Below are 15,738 nucleotides of genomic sequence, written 5' to 3'. Positions count from 1 at the left end.
CCTTGGGTACAGCCTGGTATAAGTGAATGTAGTGATGCTGAGATGCATTTAAGCACTTAACATTAAAGATGCATTATGCAGTTTCTGTTGCAAAAAATAAGCAAGTTTCTAGAACACCTATAATGATAGAAATTTTAATTCTTCATCTGAATTATTAGCTGTTGGTGTTTTTCATTCATTAGTTTGAAGTTAGCAGGGACAGGGACATGTCAAAAATGCATTTAACGGCCTGAAACAGACAATATGCACAAAACACAGAAATATCACTGAGTCAGCAATCACTTTTGTATTGACAATAAAAACTCCATAGTGCACCTTTGAGCAACTCCTCTATCAACACTGAACCTATGCTAGAATCATATTTTACCGTTAACCTGCCTGTCTCCCCTTTTTGAAGTCATAGGTTAGAACAATGTGTAAGGATGAATGTCAAGTGTTACGTAAAAACGTTCCGGTTATTCTCTTCCCATTTCCTTCTAACGTACTTTCCCCTCTTTCAGGAAGACCGTATTGTCCCTGCTGCATAAGATGGGACTTAAGGGAGATGACACAAAACTGACTGGGGAGGTTAATTCCTGGCAAGAAACTGCACTGGGCCATTCTGACATTAGGCAAGGTCTGAGAAAAATGGCTGCCGATTGGCTCAACCACTGGACAGCCGAATTTAAGGTAGGGCAGAGAAATTACACATAGAAAAATGGTCCATCTTTTGTGGTTCCGAGTTTAATCCAGACCAAATCTGTCATCTTTTCCTATTATGGCCCTTGCACTCCTAACTAAAGCACTCATAGTCTGTACCCCATGTTGTTGTTACCATGTCAGTCTTGGAAAGGATGATGTTCAGTATCTGGATAACTGGGAATTGTTTTTCCATGCAACAAAAACTAATGGCGTCACGGATATCATACATTTGATCGTTTACCGACTAGCTAGTGTTTCATTTGCCCAAGTAAAAGTTGGCGAAGAGCTGAACTAAGGTCTAGGGTTGGAGCGGTACTTGACATGACCCCTGGTTTTCTTTCACTGCCTTCCAGGAGCAGAACAGGACCTTGTCTCTGCTATGTGCTGGTGTTCCGCCAGTGGACGTGCTCAACTACTTCTGCTCACTGCCAGAAGTCGTAGAGGCAGAGGCTCCTCCCGTCGAGGTTTACAAAAAGAAAGACGCAGTGCTGATGCCATCTTTGCTTTCCACGTAAACCCCAACTTTTTTTCTTCTCTCATACAAACACATATGAACAGATTTTTCTGCCTCATCCACACTTCCTAATGTATTCATGCCTGTGTGTTTGTGTACAGGTCCAGACCGATATATCGACTCGGAGAGACGTATAGCATGTCCAGGACACGTGAGCCACGAGGTGAGACCTTCCCTCTCCCTGCCCCCAGCCTTTTCTATTGGCTCCCATGTGCCCTTCTGGTTCATTAAGTTGAAATGCGAGCCACGCCGCTGACATTCACAGCACATAATCCGCCCGAGACACAAGAGCATTGACAGCATTGAGCCAGTCCTAGCCTCCGACCTGCCTTGATAACTCCTCTCTCTCATGTGACGCAGGCATCGTGCTCCCTCCACTGACCTACCGACCCCTCCTGTTGGGCTTCACACGTTTCCTGAAACTGCCCCTGGCTCAGGTCTTCCTGGACCCGTTCCCCTTTGCTCTGGACCCTCACTGCCTGAAGCCTTCACACAGACGCTTCTTCATGGTGGAGCAGTCCTATGTCAGCTATTACAGATAAGCCCCTGCGCCAGTCCTCCACTGGAGCTGGTTCTACGTGGTGACAGTTCCTGGTCGTTCCTGGACAACGATGGCTGCATTCATTAATCCTCTGAAGAAAATCTATTCATCATGCATTGAATCAATCCCTAGCACTTGATTTATTAAAATGTGTTTCTAAAAATCACATATTAATAAATAAACTAAATGTATAAAGCAGGACTATAAATCCTTTTTTAATAGTTTATATACATAAACACACTGAGCCACATACAACAACAGTTGCTGGTTATTTTATTTTAGAGGGCAAAAAACAATGCCCTGGCTACAAGGGGTCAGCTTAATGTTTGGGTAAGGGCTTACGAGTTAACTTGTCAAAAAGTTCTGCTTAAGTTGGGGTCAGTTACTGTGCCTTGACACATCACAAAGATTGTGTCGACACAAATAAAGCTTGCAGAGCACAGATTTGTTTAAAAGGAGTATACTGGAAATACACAATTAGCACATAATCTGCATACAGGTCTTTGTACTGTGTGGTCAGGTTAACTTAAAACAAATCTTTGATCTCAGCTGTACAAAATCAACCCATTAGACCAGGGCACAAATCAATTCAACAGTCACTCAAAGCCATTCAGAATGATAAAGTGCTGATACAATGACACATCACACATCATAAATACAGGTGTCAAGTACAAGTTCAATTCACATGAATGTATGCATGTATTGCTAAGCATTGTAAATACATCAGACTTAATATATTGCCAGAATTTCACATCAGTGCCTGCCAGGGTAGGTACAATGTTTTTCCTTTGGAAATGTTGCTGGTAGCTGCTCTTACAACACATGATCCTGGGCCCAAAATAAGATTTGGACTAATGACACACACACAGACACACACACACACACACACACACACACACACACTCACGCACACACTATGTGACATGGCCAGGAAAGGAGCCAATTAGAGTAAAGTTCCATTCATATTATTCTTGACATGCCTGGTTCAGTAATGACAGATAGGATACTGGGTTTCAGCCGGACACGCAATGACAAAAAAAATATGTGTGAAGACGATGTGGATGACTGGAAAGAACATATGTGCAGTCTAATTCTGGTTGAGCTTCTTTTAATGCTGCTTTGGGTCTTTCAGCACCTGGTTGGCATTGCACAGTGAACTGCTGGTTTACTGCCAGTGCCAAACTAAAGCATGTGCCAGGCCTTGTGTATATCAGATGTGGTGTGTCAGCCTTCTCACCAGTGCCCATATTAATGCATGGATGTACTTAACGGTGGATTGACTGAAATTGAAATTGACTGAAATTTGCTGTATGTATGTAAATATCTTACATCTATGTAAAAAAATAAGTCTTATTCAAATGTGACTCATATATGAGACTTATAAATGATCTTTACAGATTGTCAGGCACTTAAACTGTAAACTGATGCTGTAAGATTACTGCACCTTAGTTAGTGTCAAGAGATCAAAATGAATGTCAAAAGCTAAGCTGAAAGCACCCAAGACTAACATTATCCTCCATTGTGCAAACACATAATGTGCAAGATGTGTTGCCTACCTATCAAGCAAGGTATTTGATAGCTGTGACTGCCCTAGCCAAATCCTGAGCAGAACAGGCTCCCTTCCAGGAAGGTTTGGCTCAGAAGTCATACAGTGCTAAACATCACTGTCCAGAGCAGCCCTCTAGTGAACATGCCAGAAGCTCCTGGTGGCTTACTCCTCAGACATGGTGTGTAACCTGTCCAGCTGTCCAGCTATTAACCTGTCCCGCAATTAGGCCCTGTTATCACCAAGTTAGACTCCCTCAAGGTGCGTTGTTGCCGACAGCCTGAAATCCTCAACCTACTCAACCTCCAACAGATCTTTGGTAAAGTTCAGCAGGTCAGAGGTAAGGAAGAGGTCATTAGAACGCCCACTCTGCTTCAGGAGCTCCTCCAGCTGGAACAAAATGGCTTCCCTGATCTCCCCCTCTTCAGACAGAGGCCAGTCCAGTAGCTGGGCACTGGAGGGTAAAGGGGGCAACCCGGCCTCGTACTCCTCCAGCGGGTTGGGGTACAGGAGCAGCCGGAGGGTGGGTATCCCCGTAGCCGTCCTGACCAGCGACAGAAGTCCCGTCAGGGAGAGAGGGTTCAGGGCCAGTCTCAGGCTCTGCAGAGCCCGGCAGCAGGACAGAGAGGGTAGCAGCGTCCCCAGCAGGCTGTCTGAGAGGCCGCAGCCACAAAGGGAGAGCTGGGAGAGGGAGAGGGCAGCCTGGGAGAAGAGGCGGCGCAAGGAGGGCAGTGTGGACATGTCCAGTCTATTCTCACTCAGGTCCAAGCGTTGGAGGGACGACGCATGGGGACTGCAGGACAGGTAGGCCAAGTCAGCTGGGGTCAGACTCAAGTAAGGGAGTTCTAGCACCTCAAGGGGTTGGGAGAGAGAGCTGCAGGTTGGAGAGAAACACAATTAACATCAAGTATTACAACACTTTACAGAATGCAAAATTGACCACAGCAGTTTACTGCTCATCTCCAATTTGAACTAGAGGCTATTAGTTTTGTTTACTTTCCATCTTTCTCTCATACACTGTGACTGTGTTGTCGAGTAAGCCACTGTGATGTAGTCCTGTGTGAAGTCATACCTTAGCAGCAAGCGCAGGTGTCCTGGCAGCCGCAGGGCTGTGAGGCTGAGCTGCCGCAGGCCCTTCAGTGCCCCCAGGCCCTGGGACATGTCCTTAAGTGCCACCTCCTGACCAGGCAGGGTCCTGTGCAGGTCCAAGTTGCAGTAATGAAGCTTCAGTGTGCTAAGGTGAGGGAAGGGAGCCAGCAGAGGAAGAAGCAGGGCCAGTCCCGACACCCCCAGGCTAGAGTAACGGATGTCCAGGCCCAGGAGGCCCTGCTCGGGCAGTAGGGAGAGCAGAGCAGCGATTGAGGGAGCCTGCAGCTCCTCCACACGGAGGTGGCGACAGTGGAGCCGTAGGGGCCCTTGGGAGGTGAGTGCCCCACGCATGCGCTCCCAGGAGCGGGCGTTGACAAACAGGTCGGCACAGACATTCACCAGTATGGGTTCGGGGTCAGGATCAAGGTCCCCGCTTCCTCCATTCAGGTCTACTGTCCCATTCCTCTTCTGAATCTCCATCCTCCTCCTCACCCCAATCACCACCTCACCCCCCTCTTCCACTCGTAGGTCTCGGAGGCGGTCCACCTTTACCCCTTTGTCCTCACCCTCCTCGCTGCCCTTCTCCACCTCTTTGCCCCGGCCACCTGATCCACGGTCCCGCTTTATGGCACTGTCCCTATTTCTCTCCGTCTCCAAGCCCCTCTTCCTCTCTCGTTCCCCCTCTTTCCTGACACCTTTCTGGACAGCGACTTTAGCCTGCAGCACTGTGGAGCAGAGGGCAACCGTTAGGGACCAGCCGCCCATAGCGTCCTCCACACATTCGTCTTCACACTGCAACCCACATAGATCCAGCACTTGCAGGGCGCACCTGTAGTTGGGGAGAGGGGGGTATACAAGATTAACTTTTTTTTTTCTAAATCATGATTTACACATAACAGTATGTACCGTCTAGCTGGTAGACAGACATGAGGTGATTTATAACATGTCCTGTCTTTGATTTATAGGCTATTGAATTGCGTGCGTGACACGTTTCATGGTTTAGCTGTATGTGGTGGAGTAGCGAGCTAACGTTACGGTGAGATGCATTTACAAGATCACACTGACCTCGACACGTTATCAAATACAGTGCAAAATAACTCCGAAGGATTTACAACCATACAAAACACCTGGACCATCCATCAAAACGGTTAAGTATTGTCAATCACGTAGGGTGCCTTCTGCACAAGTCTCATACCTTTTATCTGCCAATCCTCTCACAACAGCCAACAGCAGAGCCTGCACGCAGAGGCGGTTAGGGGGGCTTTGTCCTGGTCTCCTATTCCGTCCCACGGCCAGAGTGCGTTCCGGCCATCGCTGCACTAATTCCCCGATGGCTAGCGGGCGACAGTAGGTGAATGCCGCTTCAAGGAGCGGTCTGTACAGTTCTCTGGGCACACAACCGAGCCAACACGGCGACGAACTGTGATCACTAACCACTTCCTTAGCACAAAGGTTCACCAAAGAGAGTGCCATCGTTATAAAAGGCTGTAAAGAATAATAATGAAAAATAGGTCAAATATAACAGGCGACACTGATTAGCAAAGCAGCACGAAAAACACATGCGTTATGTAACGTTACAGCATCCAGCTAGATATGCGTTCATGTATCTTACCTGTTTCACAAACAACTCGACTCCGACTCCAGTGAGGTTAGCTGACTGGCTAACTAACTACCATGCTTGTTTATATGTTACCCATAACGCTGGTTTAACGATATAACGCACTGTAATTCAGCAGCCGAGCCAGAAGCTCAGTCATCTGAACCGTTGTGGTCACCCAATAAAACTAAAATAAGTATTTTATGTTGAAATAAATTCTTGCTGGTAGCTTAGTGCCTAATAAAAGCTCGAAAATTAGCAGGCGCTATGGCTCCGATATCGTGGGTCATTGGTACAGAGTTTCTCTGCCAATAAAACGTAACGTTATACTGGCGAGATAAACACATTTCCAAAACTACCTAACTGACATATTGTGCAAGTTTACAATCGCGTAGCTACTCAGCTCAGGAATCAGCCGCCTCTTCTGTGAACTTTTCGACGATGCTTAATGATGACGCCAATAAACTGCGTCCTATTGTTTATGATTATCACGTTCGCTACAGAATGATCCAAGAAAGACAAGTCCAGCTAGTCCAACTGCAGCCACGATTGTAGGCGAATATTCAAATGCAGAGTAAATAGGCCTACCCGTTTACACACAGATGTTAGACCAATCCATCCCGATTCACTTTATCTGAACAGAAGTATTCGCCAAAACAAATGTAGGTTATCCGTGGCAGTAGTTATATCTTACCGGGTAGAAAAAAATGTGTTGTTTGGTCCAAAATTAATGTTTCAGCATGCATTTACCCCTAACGCTTGTAAACAAGTGATACGGCCATACGGGAAATGTGGTATTCCATTTTGCGAAAGACTATCGGTGTGGAAAACATCGAACTTCATTCATCAACCTCTGTCGACACCTCTCAGGCATCTGCATATCTCTCTCCCGTGATGTAAACAGTGGGCTATTCCTATACCTCAGAGCTGAGGGCTATTCGATACCAAACGTCAAGCATCCTATTCAACTGCAAATTCCAACTAGCCTAACGAAGTGCGTCAGATTTGATTATTAGCTTGGCTTTGAGATCATTAAAATAGACCACTTCAATTCGACATGTTTGTGCTACTTTTTCCCTCAAAACTAAACAGGTTCAGATCAATCGGTTTATCAAAAGGACGAGGTCACATACCACAGGATTGAAACATTTCTGTATTTGCCCCCAAAAAGATTTGTCTGCGAATGTTTTGAGAATTTGGGTCCTAAACTCATACTCAACCTGCTTTGCATGCCCAGTATGTCCTTTTCTCAAACCTAGATGTAAGTTGGAGGCCTACCAGACCTGTTGTTTTGTATGAGCGCCCTCTGCAGTGGATTTACAGTACCCCTTGTTAAATTACATTTCCTAGCAGTACTTTCAGTGTGCAGGGGTCAAGGCGGGCAGACGGTAAGACGAGTAGGGCACAGTTTTTGTTGTACAAGAGAAGGCAACGTGACGAGAACTATAGCGTGAATGTTAAAAGATTTTCAGATTGTATAACTACCCGTAACATGTGGTGATCATGCTGATTCTTTTTTGTTATATTTGCTTATGACTGAAATAGTCTACGTTGTAACACGGACGTAGTTTTGTAGGTGTTGTTAACCGAAACTTATTTTAAGCTAATTCACCTAACTTACAAAGTTCTTTGTGGATTGAGGCAAAGTCTTTTTTGCTATTCCGAGACGACTGTTTGGCTTGCTAGTATGACAGAAGTTGATGAGGAAGTGCTAACACACCTTAAGTGGTAACCTCAAGCAAGCAAGCAAGCTTACCTGTCAGACGTTGGATGTCAACGAAATCTACGTTACGTGAACGATTAGATATTGAAATATTTCGGTTTATAACATGTGAAACATTACTTCTCGACTAGAAATTAAGCTGTGTTATTAAGGGCACAATATACCTATAGTTTCACAATGGAGATTTTGATGCCACATATTTGGTCGCATATGTCAATGGCACGTTAACCTCAATGACTCCGTATTGCCCTTATCTTTTCTAACAGCTCCCAGTGTCGTTGTAAAATACTGATCAATGTGCTGCATCAGGGCAAACGCATGCTACCACACTTATTTTCATTCTTCGGAATATTGCATTGCCAGTGACTCTGCGAGGTCAACCTTAAATGGTGTTATGATACTGCTGGGTGTAATGGGTCATTATTAAGTAATAAAATGTTCTTTTGCTCTCTCCACAGATGACCAGTAAAAGACAAAGCACGCTGTGGTTATTGTTAGCCTTTTATTTTAAGTCAGGAGAGTGCTTTAGCAACGGGAAAGTGACCCAAGCATGTGGAGATATGATACCTGAGCATGGCCACGACCCCAGGCCCGAACCCCCGCCCTATAATATAACTCTGGACAAGTACCAGTACAATGCAGGAGATCACATCAGAGGTTGGTGTCTTGTCATGTCCACGGTTCTTTTCAGGGCCTTTTCATCATAGATACAGTATCACTTCAGATTTTACAGAGTAGAGCTTGTGCTGCATGCAGGCATTTTTATCAGACACCCATACCTTAATTTCCCTCGGGATCAATAAAGTATTCATCTATCTATCTACATCCACACTGTACTGTGGATAAAGTATACAGGTATCTACCTCAATGCAAAGTGAGTAACACATCACACATATATTTATGAGCACGGTTTGAACAGTTTGTTGTTGTATTTTCAGTGACCTTATCTGTAGCTGTGTCAGGAAGCAGCCATTTTAAAGGCTTTCTCCTTGAGGTACGGGCCCAGGGGGACCTCACTGGTGGGGCAGTGGGTTCATTCACCCTTGTTGACCCCAGCATCTCACAGCTGCTTACATGTGGTCACTCAAAGGTGAGATGCTCTACTCTTGGGTGTGAAGGCTAATCAGTTAAACAAAAATGCCGTATGGTTACAGGCACGCTCAGTACTTCCGGAGACATAACCAATTTCAGGCCAATAATAATTATTTATTTATTTAAGGGGTCAGCAGTGAGTCACACGAGTGGCGCCAAAAAGACACAAGTCCAAGCCATCTGGACGGCACCGGACAACCCTCCTGCCAGCATCCAGTTCAAGTGAGTGTCCAGGCACACCTCTCTGACTTGTGTAGGGTGAAATTGACGTGTTTATTTATTTATTTTTTTACGCCATCTTACAGGTTCACCGTAGTGCAGAAGTACAAGGTCTACTGGGTGCAGATACCAGGGCCTGTTGCCACTCTGAACGGGGCAACTGCCGGGCCTCCACATTTCACCACCACCTCAGATAGCACTTCCACATCAGATAGCACTACCACATCACCAGCAGTGCTGCCCACTCCGGTGAGTACAATCAGAGCCAAAGTGGACCAACATTGTGTGTTTGAATAAATAAATAAATAGGGGTTTCCAATGAAAGTTATTTATTTTTCATAGTTTGCCCTGCCATTGTTGACATTAAGTGGACTTCCTTATGATCTCAGGCAGAGAAGAGAATGAGAAATCGGATTTATAAGTATGTTTATACTCACAAGGAATTTGGACTCATTAAAGCCATCCATTAGCAGTGAACCCACACACACACACACACACACACACACACACACACACACACACACACACACACACACACACACAGCAGTGATCAATGAGCACACACACACACACGGAGTGGTTCATTTTATATTAAGTGTCCTTTTTATAGTGGACTTCCACCCTATATTGTTAATGAGTGACTTCCAGTGAATGGCTTTGTACTTCTCCTGTAAAAACATAGCATTTCATATTGCATTCCCTTCCCCTGAAATCTAAACCTAAGGACATCTGTTATAATATATGATTAGAAGTAAATTAATAGTTGTGACAAGGCCACAGCTATGAGTCATTGTGGCTATTGCTCACACAAACCACCCATTTAGCAGAACTAGGCTCATTTTTTTAAGTCCAGCCTGTATGTTTCTAAATAAAAACAGTTTGAGAAGGTTCCCTACAGCCTGGTGATGTGCTTTGCAAACAACCAATGTCATACAGAATACAGAAAGGTGTGTACACTGCTGACACTCATTATGTGTGATCACAGGGAAAGAACTTTGTAACAAAATGTATGAAACTTTGTCTTAAAAAATATGTTTTCCTTCCGCAGTTCAGTGCAGAGGCCTGTGGGAGCAGGAAGTCTTGCCTGCGGGACCCGGTGAATTGTGACCCCAGGACTGAGCCACGGTGCTTCTTCCTGTCGTTCCGGACAGAGGGACAGAGCGTGCAGTTTGAGCTGAGCGGCCCAGCTGAGGGATATGTCTCCTTTGCCCTCTCCCTTGATAAATGGATGGTAGGCATGGCAGTCTACTGCTGAGGCCCTGGGTTTCACAGTATGATTACGTAGCCAGTGATTGCACAGTGATCTGGTATTCACCTGACTTATCTCACTTAAGCTGATTGACTAGTCTATATGGTTTAGTAGGTTTACCCACTGCACTAGTTTGGCATGTTCTTTCTAGTATGCTTATGCTATCCAGTGGCCTAAAGGGCAGCTTTATAAATTCACATTTTTGCAATACTGCACTTATCTGGGACATTGATGAAATCATTTGTGCTTTTCTGTAGGGAAATGACGATGTTTATTTGTGTGTAAGAGATGGTGACCGAGTGGAAATCAATGCTGCCTATGTACATGGACGCACTCACCCTGAAGTGGCAACAGAGGTATGGTGTGGCACAAGTATCCTCATTAAGTTCACAGAGTAAATGCAATGACTGCAGAGATTGCGAATATGGTAAAGAAACATAGGGATCAGAGTATATAAGGGATAAATAATGTGTTTTGTGCTCAGGTAGTATCCTCTGAACTACAGGCCTATATTGTTTTGCTTTGCATGCAGTACACAGTCTCAAGACCTAAGCTAATTCTTATTCACTAGGCTGCAGAGTTAAGAAAAAGTCTATTTACTTAGCCCAAAAAATTGTGATTGTAAAAACTGATTTGATTTTAGACGTAATACTTCCTCTGAACTACAGGCCTATATTGCTAAATGTACTGCTGTATGCAGTGCACAGTCTCAAGACCTAAGCTCTGCCTTGCAAACCACCCCTTTGCTGATGTCTGCAGTGCAGTTAAAGGTCCTGCTGACATGAAATACTATGTCCCTTAACCTTTGTGCCATTAGTCTGACCCCAGCCCTTTCTGACCTCTTTCCCAGAATGCACTGCGAGACACGGCATGGGCAATGTTAGACGGTGTCATCCAATGCAGCTTTCGCAGGGACATCAATCTCAGTCAGCTCGGCCGTTTCAACCTGAACCAGAGCTACTTCCTGTTTGTGGCTCACGGAAAAGCAGAAAACGGTCAGCTGGGCTCTGCCGACATATAAATCATCTGAATAGGCCTCGGCCTTGGCATCTTTATGTGAGCCATTAACACCCTATTTGTTGGGAGTGGAGAGTAATTTGTAGTGCTGAGCTCTCGCTGTTCGCTCTCAACCAAGGTGTAAATGGAGCCGTTGCCAAGCGTCTCAGAGCGAGGTAGCCGGTGTTATGAGATGGTTTGCACCTTGCTTGTGTGATGTCCTCTGTGGTTACTGCTGGCTGAGGTTACACTGTGTTTCACTGGGGTGTGTTCTGTTCTGTCATGCTATTTTGGTAATAAGCAGCTAGTTTAATTACAATAACAACTTTGCTTTTAAAACTGTAGCGCTTTAAAGTGTACAAAACCTTTCCTTAAGAGCATTATGAGTAAGTAACATGCATGAGTGTTTGTCTGGAAGATTGAGTCATGGCCCATGTGTGTGAAAAATAGATGTTTTTCCTTCACAAATCACACCCGCTTGGGTAATGTCACCTTGGCAACAAGTACCAACGTAACAAAAAAGCAGTAATGTAATCTGCATGAATTCTCCCTCAGGTGTGATTCATCGCCATAGCCGCCAGCCGTTAATCTCCACCCTTCAGAAGGTGGTCAGTGGCCCGCCGGAGGACCTAAGTGCCTCCCGATCACCCCTGCTCATCAAGTTTCACGGTGAGGTCAAGCACCGTCGTGTCGTATTTACATCTGTGTTCTCATTCCACGCTTTACAAGGTGTCACACTGCCACATATCACTGAGCAAGGGCTGTTGTCGCCTGGGTAGTATTTTAGGGATCATTTTCTCTCTTGAAGAAAGTGTTTTGTATCAGAGACGGCTGGTACTGTGTGTGGGTGAAGTTGTGTGGTAAGAGAGATAGAGCTGTTTTTTTCAACAAAAAAAACATAATGTAACTCAAAATAAAACATAATGTTAATAAAAAAAATTGTGTTTTCATCAAAATAGATATATTTTATGTATTTTATTGTAGTTTTTTGGCGTGTGTGTGTGTATATAGTGTAGCTTAGTGTAGTTTTAACATTAGTGGCTGCTCTCTAAGAGAAGACCTTTTCATTTTGATCGGCAGGTGTTTTTATGCTGGTTGCATGGATGACATTGGTCAGCACAGGTGTCATATTCGCTCGTTACTTCAAACACGACTGGCCTGAAAGCTCTTTGCTTGGGCAGAGGGTGTGGTTTCAGGTAAGGGTAATGTTATCTATCGATACTATTTATTGTCGTGATTGGTTAGTTGGTGTTACATATGCCCAGTGTTAATTTTCTAGCTTGCTAGTTCAGTGTTGTGTGTTGTCCACAGATGCATCGGGCCCTAATGGTGCTGACGGTAGTGTTGACTTGTGTGGGTTTCACTCTGCCGTTCATCTACAGAGGAGGCTGGAGCACAGTAAGGGACACACACACCCACTCGTTTGCCTGGTCTAACATGCACCATCACATGTTACAAACACACATGTATCAACCGTACAAGGGGTCACTTTGGCCAAAAACAAGTACGATCAGTCGTGTCAACATACAGAAACATACACACACACACACACAGACACACACACACAAAGCATACACTGACATATGTACATACATATACACACACACACACACACACACACAATTTTCTAACACCTCCCCCAAAACAGTCATTGTGACTTTTCTGCGGCAACTGTGTATCATCTCCTTTCTCACTGCCTCCGCACACACAGCTGCCAGATGACAAACTGTCCCTCCGCATTCTCAGAATGTGTCATGCTGTCACATGCAGAACGCCCATGTGGCCTGAGCAGGACTCTCCACACCACTACTGACTGAATCACTGACCCTTCCAGTTCCTCACAATAGGATCTTTTTTTTTAGCTGTGTTGTTTAGCTAATTGTTGTCTTTGGGCTCCCTGTCTTAGCGGACCATATCACCGCGTTTATTATCAGTGTCAAGCACATGTAGTGGAATCAGTGGCTGCAGATTGCTGCCTTTGGTGCCGGGTGTCGGTGATGCATTTGTGACTCATGTGGGACATCTGTAATGGTATTAGCTGCCAAAAAACAAAAAGCCAGCCATTTCCCCTTATTTTCTAGTCTTGCTGTTCCATATTTCCACCACCAGAGGGCAATCTGTACTTTGGCACTATCTAGTTGGGGGAGAGTCAGTCCTCAGGAAACCTGTGTGCTGTTCACAGCCCTGTGTTCGGCAAACACAGGCTGTCCTTAACTAGTTGATTGTTCACTGCAGAAGAAAAACAGTTCACCATTTAAAGTGTGGACAGTTTTTATCCACGGTTTATTTGAATACATTATCATAACTTGCAAGATGTTTAAATCTAAATGCTTCCTCCCCTATAAATAAAGAAGTCCGTGTCACCGTGGCTTTTGTACTGAATATTCATACGGCTTTTCTAGCAGAGAGTAAAACATAGTGGCGTTTATACTGTTGAATAATGTTAAATCAAAATGATACTTCTGCAGGTTATGCCTAGATTCCTCTCAACCCAAATATATAGCCATTGTTTCTCGCTCTAAAATGATAGGAAAGACTTTTTTATTGGATTTGGATAACTGGATTGGATTTTTTTTTTATTATTTTGCCAGGACCATGGGAAGCATATAGATTGTACTAAATATAGCCATCCATAATGGAAACGGTAATGGAAGATAATAGATGATAAACCCAGTAGCAGGTCCTGACCTGAAACCTGACCACGGCATTTATGGTGTTCCACAGCGAGCTGGATCCCACCCTTACCTGGGCTGCACCGTCATGGCCCTTGCTGTCATCCAACCAATCATGGCTCTCTTCAGACCACCTCCAGATTCCTCCAAGTAAGTGAGCCATCCCAAGGGTCAGCTCAGGGCGGTTCTGGTTGCAGAACCTCTCGATTTCCATTTCAGCGCCCATGTTAACAGGTTAGAGCAGCCACACTGACTGTGTGAGACGCGCATCTTTTCAAGCGTGAGGTAAGCGTGTGGTAAGCGTGAGGTAAGTGTGAGGTAAGAGGTTCTTAGCAAAAATAGACTGTGGAAAAATCTGTCATTTTTACATCATACCAGCACCGTTACACGACTGACATCTGTCACGCTAGTTTCGGTGCCCAGGCTATATGTCACAGGCATGAAACAAAATAGGCTATAATTACGTTATGTCAATTAAAGGCAGACTCAGTGTAGAAAGATAGGGCTGGCTGTAGCAGTGAGGGAGGAGCAATGCTGTCAGTGTAGATAAACGCAGGCATGTGAGCCGCAGCAGTTCAGTGACGTAGCTGTCACACATGCAATGCAACTGGTGTGGAATGAGCGTTCCATTTAGCATCTATGTGTTATTATTGTAGAGGTGCTTCTAGTCACCTTACAAATGTCACTCATTAAATATAGGATACGGTTTGATGAATGTCGACGTCATCCTACTAATTGTCATGTCTTTTTTATTATTCTTGCCTCTCATAGAAGACCCATCTTTAAGTGGATGCATTTGGGTGCAGGCACCCTTGCACAGATCATTGCAGGTAAAGGGGACTACTTCCACTCAGTTGGTGATAGTAATAAGGATGTGAACACAGTTGGTTGTCACTTGCTGACAGACGTGTCTCTCTGTGTGCAGTCGCTGCCATCTTCCTGGGCATCCAACAGCAGGCCCTGCTTCTGCCAGCGCCATGGTCCACCTGGGTCCTGGCTGGGTTCGTGGTCTGGGGGGTTTTGGCAGACCTGGTTTTCGAGCTCCACAGTAGATGCTGTCTTCCCCCAGGTTAGTTTCTCCGACGCAAATCAGTGTCTCTCTTTTTTTTTTATTTATTTAACAACTCACTGCTTTCCGGGACATTTTCACTTTTCTCTTAACGGAAGAAGTTCACCTACGCGCCCAATACAATTATTTGTGTCCTTTTAATGATTAATGTTATTTTGCCTCTGAGGGAGGAAAATCAATTGCAACAGTCTGATTCTATTAAACGGTAGAGAAGTCTGTTCTTGAAGATACATTGTTAGTGGTCGGCATGCCGTAGGGAATACTAATCATGTGGAAATGTCAGGACGGGCTGCTCTTACGCACATCTACTCTAGGAAGCTCGAGGAAATGCATGCATGGGTCCTTTGCTGAACTCGACTAAAATAGGGTTTTTTGTTTTAAATTGATGCTAAATTCCACCTTCTTTTCTATGGCCTTGAATTCCCTCCCTCCATTTCCCTGTAGGTATTACTTTAGTACTTCTCTAGCGCTGGGGGAAACGGTGCATTTTACATGGTTATGTAAGCCACATATTTAAATTGCCACGGAAATCACTGAGTAACTCTTTCCAACAGGAAGCAAAGCTGAAGACAGACAGAGTATCTTATCCAGCTCTTCGGAAAGAAAAGTAAGCAAGGGGGGACTAAGGTGATAATTATGCAATTACTTTGGGGAAAAAGCCACACCGTGAATCTGTCAAAAGGTTAATGCAAAATGTCTCCCGCTTACAGGAGTTCCGGCTCAGAGGGATCATTTTGGGTGTCTTCCTCT

The 15,738-nt window shown here is 44.8% G+C and overlaps 3 protein-coding genes across 3 annotated transcripts; 2 read left to right on the top strand and 1 right to left on the bottom strand.

Moving 5' to 3' along the window:
* Positions 1–543: 543 nt before the first annotated feature.
* wdr97 (WD repeat domain 97) lies at positions 544–1,794 on the top strand. Its single transcript, XM_080855356.1, has 4 exons — positions 544–669; positions 1,035–1,192; positions 1,297–1,358; positions 1,556–1,794. The coding sequence occupies exons 1-4, from the start codon at positions 628–630 to the stop codon at positions 1,735–1,737; spliced, it is 444 nt and encodes a 147-aa protein (XP_080711482.1). The 5' UTR covers positions 544–627; the 3' UTR covers positions 1,738–1,794.
* A 311-nt stretch (positions 1,795–2,105) lies between these two features.
* Positions 2,106–6,347, bottom strand: LOC308377949 (leucine-rich repeat-containing protein 14). The gene is made up of 4 exons (XM_080854731.1): positions 5,984–6,347; positions 5,567–5,856; positions 4,355–5,200; positions 2,106–4,156 (listed from the first exon to the last, which is right to left on the bottom strand). The coding sequence occupies exons 2-4, from the start codon at positions 5,842–5,844 to the stop codon at positions 3,577–3,579; spliced, it is 1,704 nt and encodes a 567-aa protein (XP_080710857.1). The 5' UTR covers positions 5,845–5,856; positions 5,984–6,347; the 3' UTR covers positions 2,106–3,576.
* Positions 6,348–7,342: 995 nt separating this feature from the next.
* Positions 7,343–14,993, top strand: frrs1b (ferric-chelate reductase 1b; the record flags this gene model as incomplete). Its single annotated transcript, XM_080855132.1, has 14 exons — positions 7,343–7,356; positions 8,150–8,348; positions 8,630–8,781; positions 8,911–9,005; positions 9,089–9,251; positions 10,051–10,233; positions 10,509–10,607; positions 11,102–11,246; positions 11,803–11,916; positions 12,328–12,443; positions 12,559–12,645; positions 13,972–14,069; positions 14,691–14,749; positions 14,845–14,993. Exons 2-14 carry the CDS (start codon positions 8,150–8,152, stop codon positions 14,991–14,993), a joined length of 1,659 nt encoding a protein of 552 aa, XP_080711258.1. The 5' UTR covers positions 7,343–7,356.
* Positions 14,994–15,738: the final 745 nt, after the last annotated feature.

The sequence above is a fragment of the Sprattus sprattus genome (assembly GCF_963457725.1).
Source record: "Sprattus sprattus genome assembly, chromosome: 17".
In the NCBI taxonomy this organism is placed as follows: domain Eukaryota; kingdom Metazoa; phylum Chordata; class Actinopteri; order Clupeiformes; family Clupeidae; genus Sprattus; species Sprattus sprattus.
Note: the sequence above shows the minus strand (reverse complement) of the source record. Positions and strands in the feature narration are given on the sequence as shown.

Excerpts from the sequence above, each read along its gene's own strand:
- wdr97 (XM_080855356.1), top strand. The coding sequence starts at position 628 with ATGGCTGCCGATTGGCTCAACCACTGGACAGCCGAATTTAAG. Across the intron at positions 1,193-1,296 it reads ATGCCATCTTTGCTTTCCAC|GTCCAGACCGATATATCGAC; the intron begins GTAAACCCCAAC and ends GTTTGTGTACAG. Across the intron at positions 1,359-1,555 it reads CAGGACACGTGAGCCACGAG|GCATCGTGCTCCCTCCACTG; the intron begins GTGAGACCTTCC and ends CATGTGACGCAG.
- LOC308377949 (XM_080854731.1), bottom strand. The coding sequence starts at position 5,844 with ATGGCACTCTCTTTGGTGAACCTTTGTGCTAAGGAAGTGGTTAGTGAT. Across the intron at positions 5,201-5,566 it reads AGAGGATTGGCAGATAAAAG|GTGCGCCCTGCAAGTGCTGG; the intron begins GTATGAGACTTG and ends CCCCAACTACAG. Across the intron at positions 4,157-4,354 it reads CACCTGCGCTTGCTGCTAAG|CTCTCTCTCCCAACCCCTTG; the intron begins GTATGACTTCAC and ends TCCAACCTGCAG.